Source organism: Ixodes scapularis, unplaced genomic scaffold, assembly GCF_016920785.2.
Source record: "Ixodes scapularis isolate PalLabHiFi unplaced genomic scaffold, ASM1692078v2 PGA_scaffold1__304_contigs__length_218370807, whole genome shotgun sequence".
Classification (NCBI taxonomy): domain Eukaryota; kingdom Metazoa; phylum Arthropoda; class Arachnida; order Ixodida; family Ixodidae; genus Ixodes; species Ixodes scapularis.
Genome location: NW_024609846.1, coordinates 100,539,191 through 100,557,793, shown reverse-complemented (window position 1 = coordinate 100,557,793; position 18,603 = coordinate 100,539,191). Strand labels below are relative to the sequence as shown.

General features: G+C 46.0%; 1 protein-coding gene across 1 annotated transcript in view; it reads left to right on the top strand.

The window, feature by feature from the left end:
- The window catches only part of LOC121835786 (piezo-type mechanosensitive ion channel component 1-like), a 57,980-nt gene that overhangs the window by 21,051 nt on the left and 18,326 nt on the right, over positions 1–18,603 (top strand). Inside the window, exons 3-7 of the mRNA XM_042290283.1 lie at positions 8,181–8,293; positions 14,754–14,846; positions 15,333–15,459; positions 16,509–16,654; positions 17,338–17,647. Coding sequence (XP_042146217.1) covers positions 8,230–8,293; positions 14,754–14,846; positions 15,333–15,459; positions 16,509–16,654; positions 17,338–17,647 — 740 coding nt within the window. The 5' untranslated portion in view covers positions 8,181–8,229. The remainder of the gene's footprint in view (positions 1–8,180; positions 8,294–14,753; positions 14,847–15,332; positions 15,460–16,508; positions 16,655–17,337; positions 17,648–18,603) is intronic.

Below are 18,603 nucleotides of genomic sequence, written 5' to 3'. Positions count from 1 at the left end.
TTGGACACGAGCGACTACTCGAGTATCCGCCGAAGTATTCGTTGTTACGAGCCGAAGTCGAGTGCTCACGCAGTTCTCGTGTCCAATCCATGAGCCGCTCTCGACTCTCGTCAGGCGGGTGGTTTTGATCCTACAATTACATCATTACATGCTTTGCAAAGGCCAAACTGAAAGAAATAGTCCCCTTTTATCCTCGCAATTTCCCTGCGACAAAGAAGCTTCTGAATCAATGGCGGTATGTGCGAGTATACATGACTTGCATTGACGTCAGTATACAGCCGCCATTGCTCCGTACCGTGCATGCTCCTGTGCCCGTACCTTCTGCAGCGTACATTTTGAAACATTGAATTTTTCGTTCTGGGCAAGCCTTGCCGAGAAGAACAAATTCGATGGTGCCAAATATTTCCTGCGGAAGGTACGGGCACAGGAGCATGATACGAAGCGATGGCGGCTGGTACGGTGCCGTATGACGTCACGTACGTGCAAGGCATATTAGTATATTTCTGCAAAGTCATGAACATTCCAACCCAATATCGTTTCATGACCCCTTTTACTAACGAACTAATTTTCGACAATTATTGGGGGAGCTCCTTGTTCGAGACAAGGACGGGAGTGTTCAGGACTAAGACATATACGGCTAGATACCAGAAAGTAGATGCGGTGTGCGGAGCTTGTGGAGAGGAGGAGGAGACGACTGGGCACTTGAAACTTTACTGTTATGGGCTTCACCATTTAGTAGCTAAAGAGGCGACTAATTTATCAAACGCACTGGGATTTAGAGATAGTGAGGGAAAAATAGGTATGGGGAAGGTGGAGATAACCAATAAGAGATTATCTGACCGATGGCGTAGGTCGAAGGAAAGGTAAATATTCTTATTCCCCTCCGGCTGACCTGTATAGGGCAAAAGGTGTGAGCACCCAGTTGCATATAGGCGCCTCCATCTTACGCATTGTAGCCGTCGTAGCTTTCAAAAATAAAGGGCAACTCCGGCCAATATTTTTGAATCTGGGATTATGACTGTTTTCAGCTAAAACAGTGCCTCTAAATTACAAGGTATAATTTTTTTTTTCGATATTGTGTGCAGTCTTAATAATATCACGGCTCAAAGTTTGGCTTCGGGCGTCAGAGTTGGCAAGCGAAGCTACTTTTCTCTGCGTCTGCTACGCTCTCGGAGTCGTTTTCTTCTAAATAGCACCATCGCTTGCACTCTCCGCATTCTACCATGTTCAAGTCCCCCTTGACCCTCCTGCCTTTTCTACTTATCGCCTTAGCTTCTCAAAACACGTACGGCTGATTCTCAGTGTTGCCATTCCTCTAGCAGATAGTTTTTGGTTTGCAGCTATAGCTGCAAACAAAAAACCAGAAACCAAAATGGCAACACTGATAATCAGCCGTACGGGTTTTTGAGAAGCTAAGCGATAAGTAGAAAAGGCAAGAAGGTCAAGGGGGACTTGAACATGGTAGGATGCGGAGAGTGCAAGCGATGGTACTATTTAGAAGAAACCGACTCCGAGAGGGTAGCAGACGCAGAGAAAAGTAGCTTCGCTTGCCAACTCTGCGAGTAGATCGAGGAAAGCCTTAGAAGGCTAGAAGGAGAGTGGAAGGGGGCTAGATTTGAAGAGATGAGGGGAGCTCTTCAGGAAGAGCGGGAGAAGCGGGTCCTGCTCAAGACGCAGGTAGGGGAGTTGACGAAGAAAGGGGAGTCTGAGGTGAGGTTGCAGGAGATTACTAAGGACTGTGAAGGCAAGCTAGAGCACATGAAAGCTGGGCTTAACGAAAAACGGGAGAAGCGGGCCGAACGTGAGAAGCAAATGGAGGAGCTCAGGCAGGGGGAAGCGTGGAAGGCAGGGCTAGAAGAGCGAAAAAAGGAGTGCGAGGATAAAGTGGAGCGTCTCATCGATGTAATTAGGGAAGAGTGAGGAAGGACAAACAATGATGGCAGAATTGCAAGGTATTCTCCGAGTAGAGGTCGAGAAGAGGGTCAACCTAGAAGCACAGCGGGAACAGGTGATAAGGAAGTCGAGAGCGAGGTAGTGCCAGAGGTGCAAAGGGCAGGGAGCGATAATTGCGAACACAAAGGAGGTTTCTTTCTAGGATCTATAGTGAAGCGGTGCAAAAGGAGGGAGAAACAGGTGGATTGATACAGCCTAAACTGGTGCTGGTGGTAAATGGAGGGTGTAGCAGCGTAGTGCCAGAAGAGGGAAGGCAGCCGTCGGCAGTTAGCAGAGTCCTAGAAGTGGGAGTCTCCAACGTGGTAAGGATCATAGAGGGAGTTTTAGGCAAGGTGAAAGAGGACAAAAAGGTGCGAGTAAATGCCCAACCAGGAAAGTACGTTGTAGATGCCATTGTCGAAGGGGAGGGAGTATTGTGGGACAACATGGAGAGAGAAAACCTAGTGTTGATCCACGCAGGACTCAACAACGTGTTGAACGGGCGGAGCCAGAACCCGAAAAAGCAGATAGGGAAGGACTAGGTAAACTAAGAGCGGTCAATGAGATGGTGCTTGTCGGAATATGCACTCTCCCAGGTGTCCGGGAATAGTCTCTTCACATCGAGAGGCGGGTCAATGAGGCGCTAATGAGCCGAAGACTTGAATACAGTATAAAAGAGATCAACTGGGAGGTTTATACGGCTGGCTTCCGCGGGTGGAATCCACTAGAGTCCAGCCATAGGTAGAATGGGAGAGAGGCTGGGTCGGCATATTGCAGCTTTTTTGTGGATTCACAGAGCCCGGAGAGCACCGGTGTAGATGTACCAGTACCAGGGTCGGGGGAAACTCCTGGGTGTGAGTACCGCAAGAGTAGCAGGGAGAGCGGGAGGAAGCCCAGCAGAAATAAGAAAAAGAATAGGCTCAATGTAGGGTTCCTAAACATGCAGGGAGGCAAAAAGAGAATAAAGGGGGGGGGGAGATTAGTGAACAATTAGAGGCTGAAAATTTGACAGCGTATCGGGTAGCAGAAACGCACCTTAGAGATGAGGAGGAACCACCGTACATATCAGGCCACTCCTGGATGGGATGCAACCGGAGCAGAGGTAAACAGAAAGGCGGAAGCCTAGGCATGTTAGTTAAAGGACAACACTGGGAAAGAGAGAAGGAAAGCTGCAAAGAACCTTTATGGCTGAAAGGTAAAGTAACAGGTCTAAACACTCTTCTGGAGCCTGCCTACTAGAACACAGGAAAGTGCTCAAGAGAGGAAAATACACAGATAGAATAATGGAAGATAATTTAATTTTTATCACTCAATCCATAGAAATAGCAATGAAGAACCAAACTCCTTTATGGTTAGTTTATTTGGACATCAAGGGAGCATATGATAATGTGAGCCAGGAGAAACTCTGGGGTCAGCTGAAGGAGTATAATTTAGATGCAGATTTGGTTAGGTTTCTTCAGTAGGTGTACACAGACAATAAGGTAGTTATCACATGGGAAACAGAAACTACATAACCAGTAGCAATAAAAAAAGGGCTCAGACAGGGCTGTCCACTGACACCCCTACACTGCATGACGTATCTGTGTGAAATGAAAACGAAATTAGAGCAAAGCAACTCAGGTTTTGACGTGAGTTATATGGAGGGAGAGAGAAATGTAATACAGGTAATACATAAACTGATGGATGCGGACGACATAGTACTCATGGCAGATAACCAGGATACATTACAGGAACTATCAGGAATATCTGGAGAGGAAGGGGTACCTTGGGCATGAGTTTTAGTAGCGACAAGTCTGGAGGAATGGTGTTTAAGGACGAAAAGAGGTAACCCCTGAAAGACATTGTAATAGAAAACGTTGGAAGATACAAATATCTGGGACTCTGAGGGAAGGAAATATCTAGAGAAACATGAGGAGAATATAATTAGAAAAGGGAAAACAAATTCATCGATTATGAAGCTCAATGCAATATGGAACTATAATATATATAAGGTGGTCGGAACTATATGGAAAGGAGTGATATGGTACCAGGACTATCTTTTGGTAATGAGGCTGTGCATAAAATCAGAGGTTCAATCAGGGTAAGATATTCGACAAAGAAGCATAGGCAGATTGGCACTGGGAGCACATGGAAAGGCACCAAATGAGTGAGTACAGGGGAACATGGGATGATCGTCTTTTGAGGGCAAGGAGGCAATTAGTAAGGTGAAATTTGAACAAAGGTTAAGCGAAATAAATGACACGCGGTGGGCACGGAAGATATTAAAACATTTATACATGAAAAGTTTAAAACACATAGTGGACAAACCGAACCCGAAAGCTTGCATTTAAATACCTACACTCTTTTGATGACGCTGAGCAGACTACTTCAGTGAAAATGCAAGTGAAAGAGGCAGGAAGCAAAATGTGGGAGAGAAAGAATTCAGGATAATTTAGCTGTAACAACGTGCAGATCATAAAAACGACATTAGAAAGGAAAATGTCTATGACAATTCTTTGGCAAGTTCTTTACTGTTTGAGGCGAGAACGGGAGTTTTGAGGACATGGACGCATAGGGCTAAATTTCATGAGACAGACACATTATGGGCCGCATGTCATAACGAGAGCGAGACACTAGAGCGTTTGGTTTTGATGTGCACGGGCTTCGCCCTGCTCTTCCTGAAAGGGGCAACGGATTTGGCTGGGGCCCTGCGTTTCGGTGGCGGAGATGCAAGGACGGAAGAGAAAAAGATTACCGTCACAAAGAGGCGATTAGAAGATTGGCGGAAATTATACAGGAAGAATTAAATGATGGAAAACTATCTAGCACAGCTAAGGACAGGCGGGACTGAGTAAAGTAGAGACTCCCTTCCGCCTGGCTCCGGCCCAAAGTCTCAACCATGTCCAGCAGTTAATTCGGTAGTGGGGTAACATCGACAAGGTTTGACTAGAGGAAAACTGGCGACTCCCTCGCCAGGGGGATGAGGCGGGGGCGACGTTTTGTTTTTTTGCCCGATCCCTTAAAGGTCATCCTTGTTATATCCCACACTGCCTGGTGATAGTTAGGGGGAGAAAATTGGCTTAGAAGTGGAGATATCATGTTTGTCTTTTTAGACTTAGGCTAGGTGGCGCAAGCTACCGCCCGTCACAAAGGGTACAGTCATTAGAATCCATCCATTCATCCATCCAGCCACGAGGTGACGTCACAAGACTGCTGCGCTACGCGGTATAACCGATCAACCGCAGCTCCACCGCGACCTGACGTCAAGGAGTGTGTTGTGCGCCAGTGTTTCTTGGCTATAAGCAGCTGGTCACTTCTTTAAAATCAGTTTTAGTTGAGTACGTGGCTTCACTTTGACGTAAAATGTCGGCTATGATCATATTTTTGCCACTAAAGCGACACCGGTCATTTATTTCGGTTTCATTTTTGACGGAGTCACCCTTTCAATAAATGTTCCTTCTCAAGAGCGCAGCTCTTGAGAAGGAAGAGGGGAGGGTACGGCCTCCCCCTCCGTACACTCCCCTTCTACTCTCCTCTGCCTGAATTTAGCGGTGAAATTTTCCCATATGGCAACGCGTGGTTACGCCTGCTTGCATCATTCCCATAATGCAACGCCCGCGGTTACGCCGACGCCGACGGCGACGCGCCTCAAGCCGGAAACGAGCGCCTTAAAGCTCTGCTCTAAAAAAAAAAGAAAAAAAAAAGAATAACGTTTACAAATCTTTGTAATACGAAACTAGAGCGCAGCTCTTGAGGAGGAGGAGGGGAGAATACGGAGGGTATGCCCCTCCTCATCCTCCTCCTCTCTTCATCCTCTTCCCTCCTCTCCTCTTCCCGATGAATTTGTTCATGGGTGACGTGACACGAAGTCATGTGACTTCATTTTCTCTGCTGAATTAAGCGGGTAAACTTAATTGGTGTTGTCTCGTGACGTCACTTTCCCGCTAAATTTAGCGGGCTAAATAATTTTCGCGCTAAAGTTAGCGGGAAAATTCTCAACACCAATTCAGTTTCCCCGTTAAATCTAGCGGAGAAACTGAATTTGTTCATGGCTGACGTGGCACGAAGTCCCATGTGACGTCACTTTCCTTGCTAAATTTTGCGGGGAAACTGAATTGGTGTTAAGGATTTTCCCGCTAAATTTAGCGGGTGAAAATCCTTAATACCAATTCAGTTCCACCGCTAAATTTAGCGGGGAAAATGACGTCACATGACTTCGTGTCATGTCACCTGTGAAAAAATTAAGTTTTTCCGCTAGATTTAGGGGGGAAATTGACATCACGTGACGTCAACATTAATTCAATTTCCCGCTAAATTTAGCAGGGCGGTAATGCCGACGGCGACGCCGCTAAACGCGGAAACAGGCGCCTAAGAGCTGCGTTCTAAAAACTGGCTAGGTGGCGCAAGCCGCCACCAGATTAAATGAATTAAATGATGGACGATCCATCAATCGTCCATCATTTTGTTGTCATGACTCATGAGCCGTCTGGCGCGGCGCAGGCGAGTATCCCGAAGATTCCCGTGACACCCTGCACAAAAGCGTGTTTCATCACGCCTCACTTTTTTTTCCCCGATAAATAAAACATTGTTTCACGCACTCACTCTAACAGCAAGATGGCGGATTGACGACACTCGGAAATATCATATATCAAAGAGTAACGTCATTCATCGTTGAATTATTTTTCCTCCTCGCTGGCGCCATCGCTAAGAAATGGCGGCACGCAGCCAAACCCCATGAGAGCGAGGCCGTGGTGCTCAATTTTCGGCGTTACCTACCAACGCGGTGCACAGATCGGTGGAAACAAGTGAGCTGCGCCATAATTCGGCTGAAACTCGTATCCTTAATGATCGAGCACAAGACCCAGCCAAATGCTTATGAAGCAGCTGCGCCCGATCTCCGCCCCGCGCTGGCCTTTTGTGGGTGACGCTAAATATTTTGCGCTAAGGCCTGGCTCTCTATAGGAGGCACATGAGCGGCATTAGCCTCGGGCTTGCCTGGCAAGCCCGTAGCTAGTGCCGCTCATGAGATGTTACGGTGCACCGCGTTTACTGTTTTACCGACTGGGGTCCAGAAAGAAAGTTAGGGATACTTTTGGATAGCGGGTAGACGCCAAGCTGTTTTTGTCGTCACTGATTTACCACATTCGACAAAGGCAGCCAGCCTTTGCATCTATCCCACTAGTCTCTCCAACCAAAGCTCGGTGCTCCGACGTCACGGCGCGGTCTCACCTCTTCTTCACCCTCAGTCCTCACTCCGTTTATGGTATAACACACTTGGGACTTTTTATGACCATGCGCAGAAACCTCCATATTTTACAACGAATGAACACACTGGCGCCACCGATCGGGTGGCCGTAGAACACTTGACTTAATTGGACCTCACAAATACCGCCAAACCTTCGCCCTAGTCAAATGCGGTTCCAGGGTCACCGCATAGGAGGCGCCAGCCTATTTTCTCGTCGTGAGAGGTTTTAAAGGGATACTTCAACGAAATTTGAAATATTCCCGTCGTGTTTAAAAATAGGTTGAATAAGATCCACAATATCCGTAAATGAAAATCACACGTTTGTATTTTGATCCTGGTGGCTGTATTTTTCGTTATAAACTGCCCACTCTGGCAAGCGCTCGGAGAAGGCCCAGCTTAGAGCACGTGACATCCAACGCAATCGTGACGTAGGTCGTCTCAAGACGAGCAAAGCTACGGCGAGGCTGACGTCGAGAGAATGGCCTAGTCGTTCCAGCCACCGAAGCGGCTGCTTTTGTACGAATTTTGAGTGACGGGTTAATCTTCTATAATCTTCTAGGAGGACAATGGCGACTTCTCCGACACACAAAAGGGCTTCTCGGGAAGAGGGGAGTTCCTCCTTCCCCCCATCTCTTGTCGTGGCCGAAGACGAGACAACCTCCGTCACTAGCTGTCAAGGTTCCTAGACGAGCATTACAAACGAGGCGTTAGCGACATCCACCAGGTGCTCTTTGCTAATCGTTTAATTCGTTTTAAAATTCCTTTTCGAGACATTTTTAACAAGATATTGGTATGTTCCATGTGATACTTCTCTTTTGAACACATATAGACCAAAAAATGAGCGCCGAAATTTCGTTGTAGTATCCCTTTAAGACGCACGGCCCGAAGAAAACGCAGTTAATAATACCCTCCGGCGAAACTCGTTGAATTGAGACATGCGATGAACGAATTCACATGAAACCTTTAGATGATATTTTCCAATCTATATCACTACTGAATATCCGTCCCACTTTGTTTCTTTCAGCATCATCATCAAGGGTCTGGGCGTCCTGCGACTGGTGTATAAAAGTACCATGGCAAATGCAGTTGTCAGCCAGGTTCTGTTTCGCTTAGGAATCCCGGCTGTTTTGCTTGTTTGTGAGTATTTATTACACTTTCCACGCCGATGTGTCAATAAAAAAAATAAAAAAAAGGGCCAGTTTGACACTGACGTTTTCACGCCACTGAATTTTTCGAGTTTTTCAGGACTAAGGAACCGCGTTTAAATATGCCCAGATATGGAAGACCCGCGATTCTCAAAACGCCATCTAGTTAAAATTAGGCAGTCATTTATACTGATGATTACCTTCCCATTAGGAATGCTCGGGCGGCATACGATTCCATGAGCGTCCACAGAACATTTTGCAAAATGAAACAGCCCTATTTTCTTTTTTTTTGTCAAATTTGTTTCACAAAAAAAAAAAAAAAAGTAAGGTTCCGTGTTGCCGGAGTTTTTTTTTTTTTTTTTTTTTTTTGTCGAATTCGGAGAATGTTTTTTGGAGTTTATTTTTGCTGAAAATTTGGATTCTATCGGAGTTCATTTCTGTTTGATTCTCAATTCTCTGAAATTCGGAGTTTAATTTCGCAGTGTTTCCTATAAAAATTATAAATGTATAAATAAATGAACAAATAATACCCGAATGCATGAGAGTCCGCAAAAAGTGCAAAGGGGGGGGGGGGGGGGCAGTTGCCCCCCCCCCCCCCCCCCTGGAATTTCGAGGAGGTGCAAGAAAGGGGGGGGGGGGTGTACCCACACCAGTTAAAGGCTACTCCGGCGGTTTTTTTAGCTACCACCAACTACGTTTTCTGAATACCATGGATTTACATCTTCCCAACATGCTATTCAGTATCTGGAAATTGAAAATGGCTATTAAGAAAATGGCAAATTTAAAAGGCAAAAAAAAAACAAAAAAAAAAAACTTGCCAAGGAAGCTTTGATTACGCCGCGAGACCGGCGAAACTTGCTTTCGACGCGTTGTGCCTTTTTTTGTGCGGCACTGCGCTTCCGTAAAATTTCTACGTGTTCTCAACGGCAAGCCTCGCGGCTTACAGAAGGTTTTAAAGAACTTCTTCGGACGAATGATGACGAACGGGTAGAAAATGTGTCTTCAGCACGCTGCCGCCAGCCTCCGCGACGCTCCAAAAACGCGATTTTTCGACATGCAAGATGGCCATCAAGTGGCTTCTCTCGCTGAGCGGGTAGCGCGATCCAGCAATTGTCATAGAGATCAGTGGTTTGTAGCCCCGAACTCAGGGCGTGGCCGTGAAAGCAGGAAGTGAGTAACGCGGGAACGGGCTGAAAATAGCCGACATCGCCAACATTCCCCGGGAGGGGAGGGGGAGGGGGGGGGGGGGGGGGGGGATAGGTGTGCATTTCTCTGGAAAACGTTCTGCGGGCGCCCATGTCCAAATTTAAACGTATGGTAGACAAAAAAAAAAAAAAAAAAAAAAACGCGCTTGTATCAGTTAATATTTTTTCAGCTTGATTTGGCGTTGGTGCCATTGCCATTGGCAATTCAAATTTGTCCCACGGCAAAAGTCGCACAAAAGAGTTGCTTCGATAAGCTTCTATACCTTAAAATCAATAAACTCTTGGAGGTAGTCGCTGGGAAACTCGTATTCATCTCATCCTATTCCCTCAACCTACCGCACGGCCGCGCGAGGTAGAGTGGTTAAGGATGACATAGAAAAGATTCAACTGCTCTTCGTCCCCATTTTGTGCAATCTCTATGGTCCATAGCTTTCACTGCTAGAAAAAACATAACCTCTCCCTCCTCCATAGCACAAATAGTATGGCCCATACTGGAAACCAAAACAGTGGTTTTGTCGTGGCCCGAAAGTACAATGACCTCCTGTCCTGAATGAACCTTGGCGAGATAAGTGGTAAGAACCCTTTTGACAACGGTCAGAGATTTGAGAAATAATTGAGGTGGCACTTTCTCAGGACCATTTACCCTGTGCGCTAATCAAATTGTAAAAAAAACGTTTTATTTTCTTTTTGCAGGGAGAGGTTGGGGGGGGGGGGGGGCATTGGCATGTAAGAATTGAGTTTATCGCATAAAACCGAATTGACAAAATTTTACCGGCGGGTGTTTTTTGCAGTTTTTCGGATTTATCCGAAAACACGGAACCCTAGGTTTAAGTTACGTTACCTGATGTATCTACCGTGAAGGGCCGGTAATTGGACTATTGCAGCATAGGACTGCATGCAGTAATATGTACAATATTCCGTTGCTAATAGTTTTTAGCTACTTACAAGAAATAAAGACGCTTACAACCCCCTGTAACGTCGAATTAGAGCGCAGCTCCTGAAGAGGAGGGGAAGGTACGGAGTGGAGGGTGTGGCCCTTCTCCTCATCCGTACCCTCTCCTGCTGGCCTCCCATTTAGCGGAAAATTTTCGCTAAATTTCCCGCTGTGTTTAGCGGAAAAAGTTTTCCGCTAAATTTAGCGGAGAAATTTTTCCGCTAAATTTAGCGGGGAATCTTTCTGCTAAATTTAGCGGGAAATTTTCCCACTGAATTTAGAGGGGAATTTTTCCCGCTAAATTTAGCGGGGAATTTTCCCGCTAAATTTAGCCGGGAGATTTTCCGCTAAATTTAGCTGGAAATTTTTTCATTAAAATCTAGCGGGGAACATTTTCCGCTAAATTTAGTGGGGAAATCTTTCCGCTAAATTTAGTGGAAAAATCTTTCCGCTAAATTTAGCGGGTACAATTTTCCGCTAAATTTGGCGGAGAATTTGTTTTGATAAATTTAGCGGGAAATTTTTTCTGCTAAGTCTGGCGGAAAAATTTTCCGCCAAAGTTAGCGGAAAAATTTCCGCAAACTTTACCCCGGCACTAGGCCCCCTGGGAGACATGGCGGAGACTTTGGGCCGGAGCCACGCAGGAGGGAGTACTCATTTTCCATTAAATTTAGCTGGAAATTTTTCCGTTAAAATCTAGCGGGGAACGTTTTCCGCTAAATTTAGTGGGGAAATTTTTCCGCGAAATTTAGTGGAAAACTTTTTCCACCAAATTTAGCGGGTACAATTTTCCGCTAAATTTAACGAAGAATGTTTTCGCTAAACTTAGCGGGGAATCATTTCTGCTAAATTTAGTGGGGAATTTTTTCCGCTAATTTTAACGGGGAAAGTTTCCCGCTAAATTTAGCGGGGAATTTTTCCGCTACACCTAGCGGGGAAATTTACCCATGATGCAACGTGCGCTGACGTCACGAGTGACATCACTGGTGACCATCGTGACGTCAAGTATGACGTCATCATGGGAAATGTCTCATACTGTACCGCGCGGCTACGCCGACGGCGACTCCGACGCTGCTCAAACCGGAAACGGGCGTCTTAGAGCTGCGCTCGAAAAAAAAAATGATGATTTGTCAGTCTACCATGTTAATTCGGTTTTAAAAAAATGCGGTTAGGGGGCGGTCGTAGGAAGTGCGGAGAGAGAAAAATGCCTTACAACCTCTCCCCCGTGCGTCGTCTGATCCGCCGAGTGGGCTGTAGCCTGTACCTAAAATGCGGCTGGCGGTCAAACTCGGTTTAAAATCGCGTCATTTTGGAAATTTCAAGCAAAGATGCGCGGGTTTTGATATGGAAGTAATCCTGTAATGTTATGCTCAATCAAAAGACTAACCGGGTACAATTTCGTTGTTACCTGCCGTGCAATTAAAAAAACAAAAAAGGGAAAACAGTGTTGAGTGGCCGGTCTGTCCTTTCCGGCGAAAAGTAAATCCGGTTGAGTCGCTTTTTTACTACACAAAGTTCGTACTAGTGTAGGCTTTTAGCGACAATGACTGTAAGTCTGGAATAAAAAGTCCGAGGACACCTAAGCACTCCTTATGAGTGTTGAACGCGAAAGCATGCCACCTCTGATGTATTCCTTCCGCCTCGCGTTGTCGAAGGGCCTCATCCTCTTGCCGCCTGAAAAGCTTTGAATCGCAATCCGCTAGCGTTTCAATCTTTAGAAAGGCTTTGTTCTGTCTCCTAGTGCGTTGCGCCGTGCCCGTTCCGCCCGCCGTGTATTCGGAGACTTGACAACGATGGTGGATTTCTCTGCCTGCCTCCTCGCTCGTTGTACTGCGTTATGGCGCTCTTTAAGTTCGTCTGCGGTGTACTTCCGTGGACGGGCAGGTTTCGCTACTGCTTATACTACGGCCGCCGACAATGTAGATGCTTGAGGCGCCGCCATGTTCGTTGGCGTCAGGAGGAGCAGATGCGGCCGAGCGCGCGCCACCGAGTTCGTTTTACCGGCGCGCTGTCGGCGCGTAAAGCTCTTTAATGTGTTTGTGTTTCCTTGCAATTAGCGTCAAATGCGTCTATGCACGTGGCCCGTGTCTCGAGTGGCCTTTGGAAACAAATGGCGGCGCAGCACTGAAATGAGCGGCCCTTGGAAGGGAATGGCGGCAGAGCACCCGCTCGTGGCACGTGTCTTGCCCGTTTCCACATCAGTGGTTGGCGGTACTTAAGACTGTGAATGTTATCAAGGGACTTTACCGGAGCGGAACCCGCAGCGCCATGGGGTGGCGTTCCTTGAAACTATGACGCGCGCCAGCCAATGGGAGCCTATCGTCCATCAAATCGCTGCCACAGACTACAGGATTCGCTTCATTGGGACAGGGGAATTCAGGTGCCGTTTGGCGCGCGGCTACAAAAGGTGATATCGCCGGTTCGCTCCATGGGAAAGTGAATGCTTTCGCAATAATAAATTAAGACGTGCTCTCCTGATGCAGTAGATACATTGGTTGATGGTAGTGCTGCCGGCTGACTCCACTGCTATTGAAGTATCGGAAGAAAGATACGTAGCTGATCATTTACTGATATAAAACAACAGAGCGTTATTGGCTGATTTTAGAGCAGCCATAATTACTCTAAGAACGCCAACCACTTCACAACGGTAGCCGCGAGCGAGAGTTCTATATTCGGTGCAGCCCGCCGGTTCAGCCCAAAGATGGAGAACAGCAACCTCAAGGTTTGTCTTCTGTTAGCGAAACCGGCAACGTGCCTTCTCCCTAGGTTTTCCCCGCCGAACCTGCTGAACTTCCCCGATGTGTGGAGAGGGCGCTACGGTCGAACAAATGGCACCGTTCTTCTGGCTTGCAAAATAGAAAGCTCTTCGGACTTTGTTTCCAGCTGCAAGGGAACTCTTAATCAACAGGAGGGTTCTGTGTGGGCACTGAACAATCAAAACTCAGAAAACCGACTATACTCTTTTCATGCGCTGAAGACGAGAAGCGTTTTCTATGTCATAAACCGTACCCTCACACTCAGTACCTCAAAGATGAAAGAAAGAAAAAGTTGAACTGCTTAATTCCTGACACGTTATCATATGTTCATGCCAGTAAAAGTCACGCCAATTACGCGGACAAGACTGAGAATAGATGTTACGTGTTTAGCTTAAGAGCTCTACCACCGTCTCTCACATCATGTGAAAGAGGGGTAAGCACGCAGGCAAAGACGCAGGCAAGCTGGTGAATGCTTGACATAACCTGAGACAGGAAAGGGAAAGGAAAACACAAAAAAGAGGGAAATGGTGCGTGTTGGCTCTCTTTTTAGTGTCTCCCTTTTTCTGCTCTGTCTCAGATTAAGTTATGTCAAGCTCTCTCGCCATTTTCTTCTCTTAGGTTGACAGGTTTCTACACAAGCTATACGCAGGTTCTTTGCAACATGCGCGATGAAAAGCGGTCCATCGAGACTTACCATATTAATCGCCGTGCAATGCCCGTATTCGTCACGCCTGTGTTGTCCGCTATCGATGGATGATTTAGGCTCAAGTTCATCAGTCATTTCTGCCTTGCCCAAGCGCAAGGACAAGCGCATACTGAAAAGTCAGGGTCTACTTAGCCAGTGTTTGGTGACAGGAACTTGAGACAGCTCAGTTAATGTCAAAGAGAAAAAAAAAAAAAAAAACTCAATATTTCTTTGATCAGATAAATTAAATTTATATGATTTAAATAAACTTTATTTGATTTAAATCATTCTAATTTAAATCACAGATAATACGGGGAAAATATTTGCTGTAAATTTAAAGTCTAATTAACAAGTTTTTACTGGTGTAATTAATACCTGCCCTACTAGATCGAAAACAACTTCATCTTTGTTTTGTGAGGTAAAAATCTTTATTTGATTTTTATTTCGCGTTCTGACTGTAGTGCAATAAAACAAAACTTCTATAGTTTTTTTTTTTTTTTTTTTTCAATACGACGTTATTCAGTTGACGAACAAGTGGACGGTACAAATCAAGCTCCGTTTTACTCAGCAGAGCTCTTATTTTTGGTCATGTCGAGCCTGATATAAATATTGCTTGCAGGGTAATTATTTGATTAAAGCAAAACAAAATTCTCATAAAAAGCATCATATGACAGACATACTGAAGCAACAAAAATATTTTCGGGATTATATTTGCGGGAAAGGTTTGATTTAAAATTTCATAGTAAACCTTCTCTGATTTAAATATCGACTTAAAGTATATTTACTTCTATTCTCCACTCATATCAATGCACACTGAAAGAGGCATTGTTCAACAATTCAACGTATTCCGTACTTTTTGTTTTATCTCGCAGCGGGTCTTCTTCGGTATAATATTTTCTCCTTCGTGTACCTGCTGTTGTTGCTGGCAAGTCCACTATTGTACGGCCCAGCTTCTACAAGATCTCGTGAGTCTTTGCACTTTTTGTTACTTAACAAGCAGAGGTAAAGAAATAGCTACAAACGATTTTATTAGACCTGAGAAAATTTTCTAGCTAGCAAACTAATATTTCTTTCGGCAATTAAGAAAATGGATGCCGCTTCGAAAATCAGCTTGGATTAGAAAATACCCGTCCCGAAAAGTTACCTGCTTACTTCGGTCAACATGATCACTGGCGACCTCAAAACGCAACAGTAAATTTTGAGAAAAAAAAAAAAGAAATGCGTGTAAGTAATGATTGATATTGTAATACCGAGTGCCGAGTTTTAATGACAGTGACGCGAGTATTACGAGAGCCGAACTTCAAAGAAATCGACATTATATCTGTCAAATGTATGAAGTAAAAACAAGAATCTGGTTGAACGCAATCGCATTTAAATACCAATATATAAGTCTTTAAAGAAAACACTAAAATACTGGAGGACTGACTTTGATGAGTTGAATGGCATCTCAGGGCAGGCCTTCTACTATATGAAACTGGTGGTTGCGGTCAGCTCATTCTTCTGCGTCTGTCAAGTGGTCTACCAAGCTGTGCTATTGTCTACAAAGACCTATGGAAGGCCTGCATTGGGAAGAAACACGTGAGTAACTCGAATTGTCTCATTGCCCTATCTTTCCTTTTTTACAGCGGAGCTGTTAAGGGCTAGGTTCCCGAGGATCGTGTCCGGTATGTCGACACAAACTTACCAGGACAGCTACCGCCATCTATAAGCGACGGTGGCAAGCACACAACCAGTATGGTTTCCACCGTCGCTCGTAGATGGCGGCAACCTTTCCAGCTGTAATAGAAAAATGGATAGTTGGGCGCGTTGGTGGGAATTCATCGTAGGAAACAGCGTGAAAAACAGACGACGACGAACAGGAAGCGCACATTGTATCGAGTACAGCTCCGCTGGTCTTCCTTCTTCACGAGAGGGGAAAGGCTGAACGTTTTCTTACTTTTTTTTTTTAATCTGTCGTGCGAAAGGTTTTGTAAAATCGTAGATCGTAGCTTTGCGTCCAGCTAAGGCTGTGACATTTAAAAACGCACTTATCGCAGATTCCTTGTGGCATTTTGACAGCATAGATGTGGGGTCTATAGTTACTGACAGCGTTAGAGGGGCAGGGTGTGTATTTCAAACGTCCGGCTTCCACAGCACGCAATGCCCACCTTCCGTCGTGCTTTGTCTGAGCGCGCGAACTCGAGGCACACGAGACGTCAAAGCGTCGTCGAAGGTTGGAAGCTCACGCTGGAGGCGGGACAAGTGAAGCTCTTCCTCACTCCTCGAAGACAGACTGCATTAAAAGTTCCCTGCGTGTTCGCGAGAAAAGGATACACCAAACAATGTGGCGAAGAGAAGGAATCTCTAGACACTGTCAGCGTACAGGTGCACTAAAAGCTCACTATTGCTTGCGTGAATAACGAATTAAAAAAAAGCAATGACCCGCTTTTATATTGAAACGCCTTGAGAGGTTCATTGCGTTATCAGCATTGTCTTAAAACTCTGGCCTTCGAATATGTTTGCATCTCCGAGGTGTAAGTTTTAGCATTGCGCATCATGATGACAATGTAAATGTTTATTTACACGAAAAGGGATACACTCAGGTTCTCCTGAATAGAGTCATAACATTGTGTTCCGGTGCTACGCAGGTGTCATATGCCGGAGCGATTAGTATCGCTGATCGGTCTCAACCGACTCGATGACCTCCACGTGCTCGAGGTTTTGCGACTCCTGGCGCTCGACTTTGCGGTGCTCTTCACCAGCGCAGCCACCCTGCTGGTATCCAACAGGCCAGGTGGGCAATCGTGTTGCTATACACCGTTGTGTGAAACACGTGGAGTGTTATGTATGGACGACTGCAAATTATGTCAATAAAATCCAATACAGAAATGCCTTACTGAAATTTTCAGACTTTAATAGATTAGATAAAACAAAATACAACAAAGAATTTTCAGGCATATGTAGCTCGCGCCCCTATTGTTTGGAAAAGAACAAAATATCGCTTATACATTTAAGATCTGAGCAATTACATTCTCTGCGCTCTAGCTCTGGTATACTTTATGATAGCAAAATGGTGTAGGTTTCTTTGTTACCCAACGACTGTGCTCTGTCATACCCACTCTGGAGCAGAGAGGAACCCGTCTGGGTGTCGGTAACAAGTTACCCCCGAAGGAGTGCACTCGACCAAGTATGAATGTTCCCGAAGTGCGTGTGCCGGTGGCAGGACACGAAAGGAGGACGAGACGGCCATTCACAAGGGCACACGGTCTCGTTTTGCATCAGGGTCGCGCCCCGACATTGTGTCGACCCACAGGCTATATGAGTTAGGCCTATAGATATGGATGCGGGAAACATGTGGTTTGCCAAAGCATGTAAACGATGTATGACAATTTCTTCTAATATTATCCTTCAACATTTCTTATGCTCGACTTCGCACGCGTTGTATAGAGTCTAAGGCCTTTTATTTTTTTTCGGCAGTGGTGGATGAGACGACTCGTCCCATTCCTCAACGTCGATGGCGAGTTCCTTCCGCCGTCATGGGCGACTTCTTGGTTCTACTTCTGATGGCCGGGGCGGGCGTGCTCCAAGCGTCGCTCTCGTCGCTCGTCTACTTCGCGGTCTTCCTGGGGACTGCCACGCGCCTCGGCATGCACCTGCCCCTGGCGAAAGGCTACCGACTGCTGCGTACCTGCTTGATGCTCTACAGCGCTGCCCACATTCTTGTGCTCTACGCTTACCAGTTGGATTACCTACAGGGACTCGTTCCTCCTTCGAGCCTCGAAGCCAGGTGAAAACATAATCTCCCTTTTACGCAGTATCGCGGCAGAGACCGTGGCAACGCAGAGTGGTTATGCAGCGCGCATTCTCGGCAGCGACGCTAAAAGATCGGGAGCTCGTTCGTTTAGAGCGTAGTGGGAGTAGAGCGAGCCACTGGCGTCGCCCTTTATGTTTAATCACGTGATGTGACCCGCCGGAGTAACTCGGCTCTACTCGAGCAAGACGTTGCCTCTAGGACACGAGCTCTATCTGAACGCTGGCGTACTACCTGCGTGACTGCCTTCCGTTTCAAAAATGCGAAACTGGAAACGGTTAGTGCTAGCCATTGGACTCCTTCTGTGTTAAAAATGGCTGTAGAAACCGCTATTGTTGGTTGCCTACGAATTGCGATATAGCATTCGTTATGTTTGCCTCCTTTTGTTACGAGGCCATGGACGACGTCAGTGACGATGTCTAAGGACTCCAGGCCGACGATATCAAGGACGACATCTAGGGCGACGTCCTAGAGGACGACGCCAAAAACGACGTCTAGGACGACCTCTAAGTCATCCTTACTCTTATTTCATTCTTCGACGATATGATGATGACGATCGATGGACATGGTGCCGATCGTGCACCATACAGTGATCTCATATTAAAATGCCGTTGCGTTGATTTATCGTCGATACGTTGTTGATTAATAAATGATTTGAAGGTCGCGATGAGTTTTTACATTAAATTTAGCGGGAAATTGAATTGGTACATTGGTCACGTGACGTCAATTTATCGGTACATTTAGCGGGGACCTGAATTTGTCTGTACGTCCCGGGACTTCAGGTGACGTGACCTAAATTGTCCCGCCAAATTTAGCGGGGAAACTGATCTAAGGCACAGGTCACGTGACGTCAATTTTCAGGTAAATTTAGCAGAAATTTAGCACAGGAGGCAAGGTAGCTCCATGAATTTGGGAGGAGGGGGAGAAGGGGG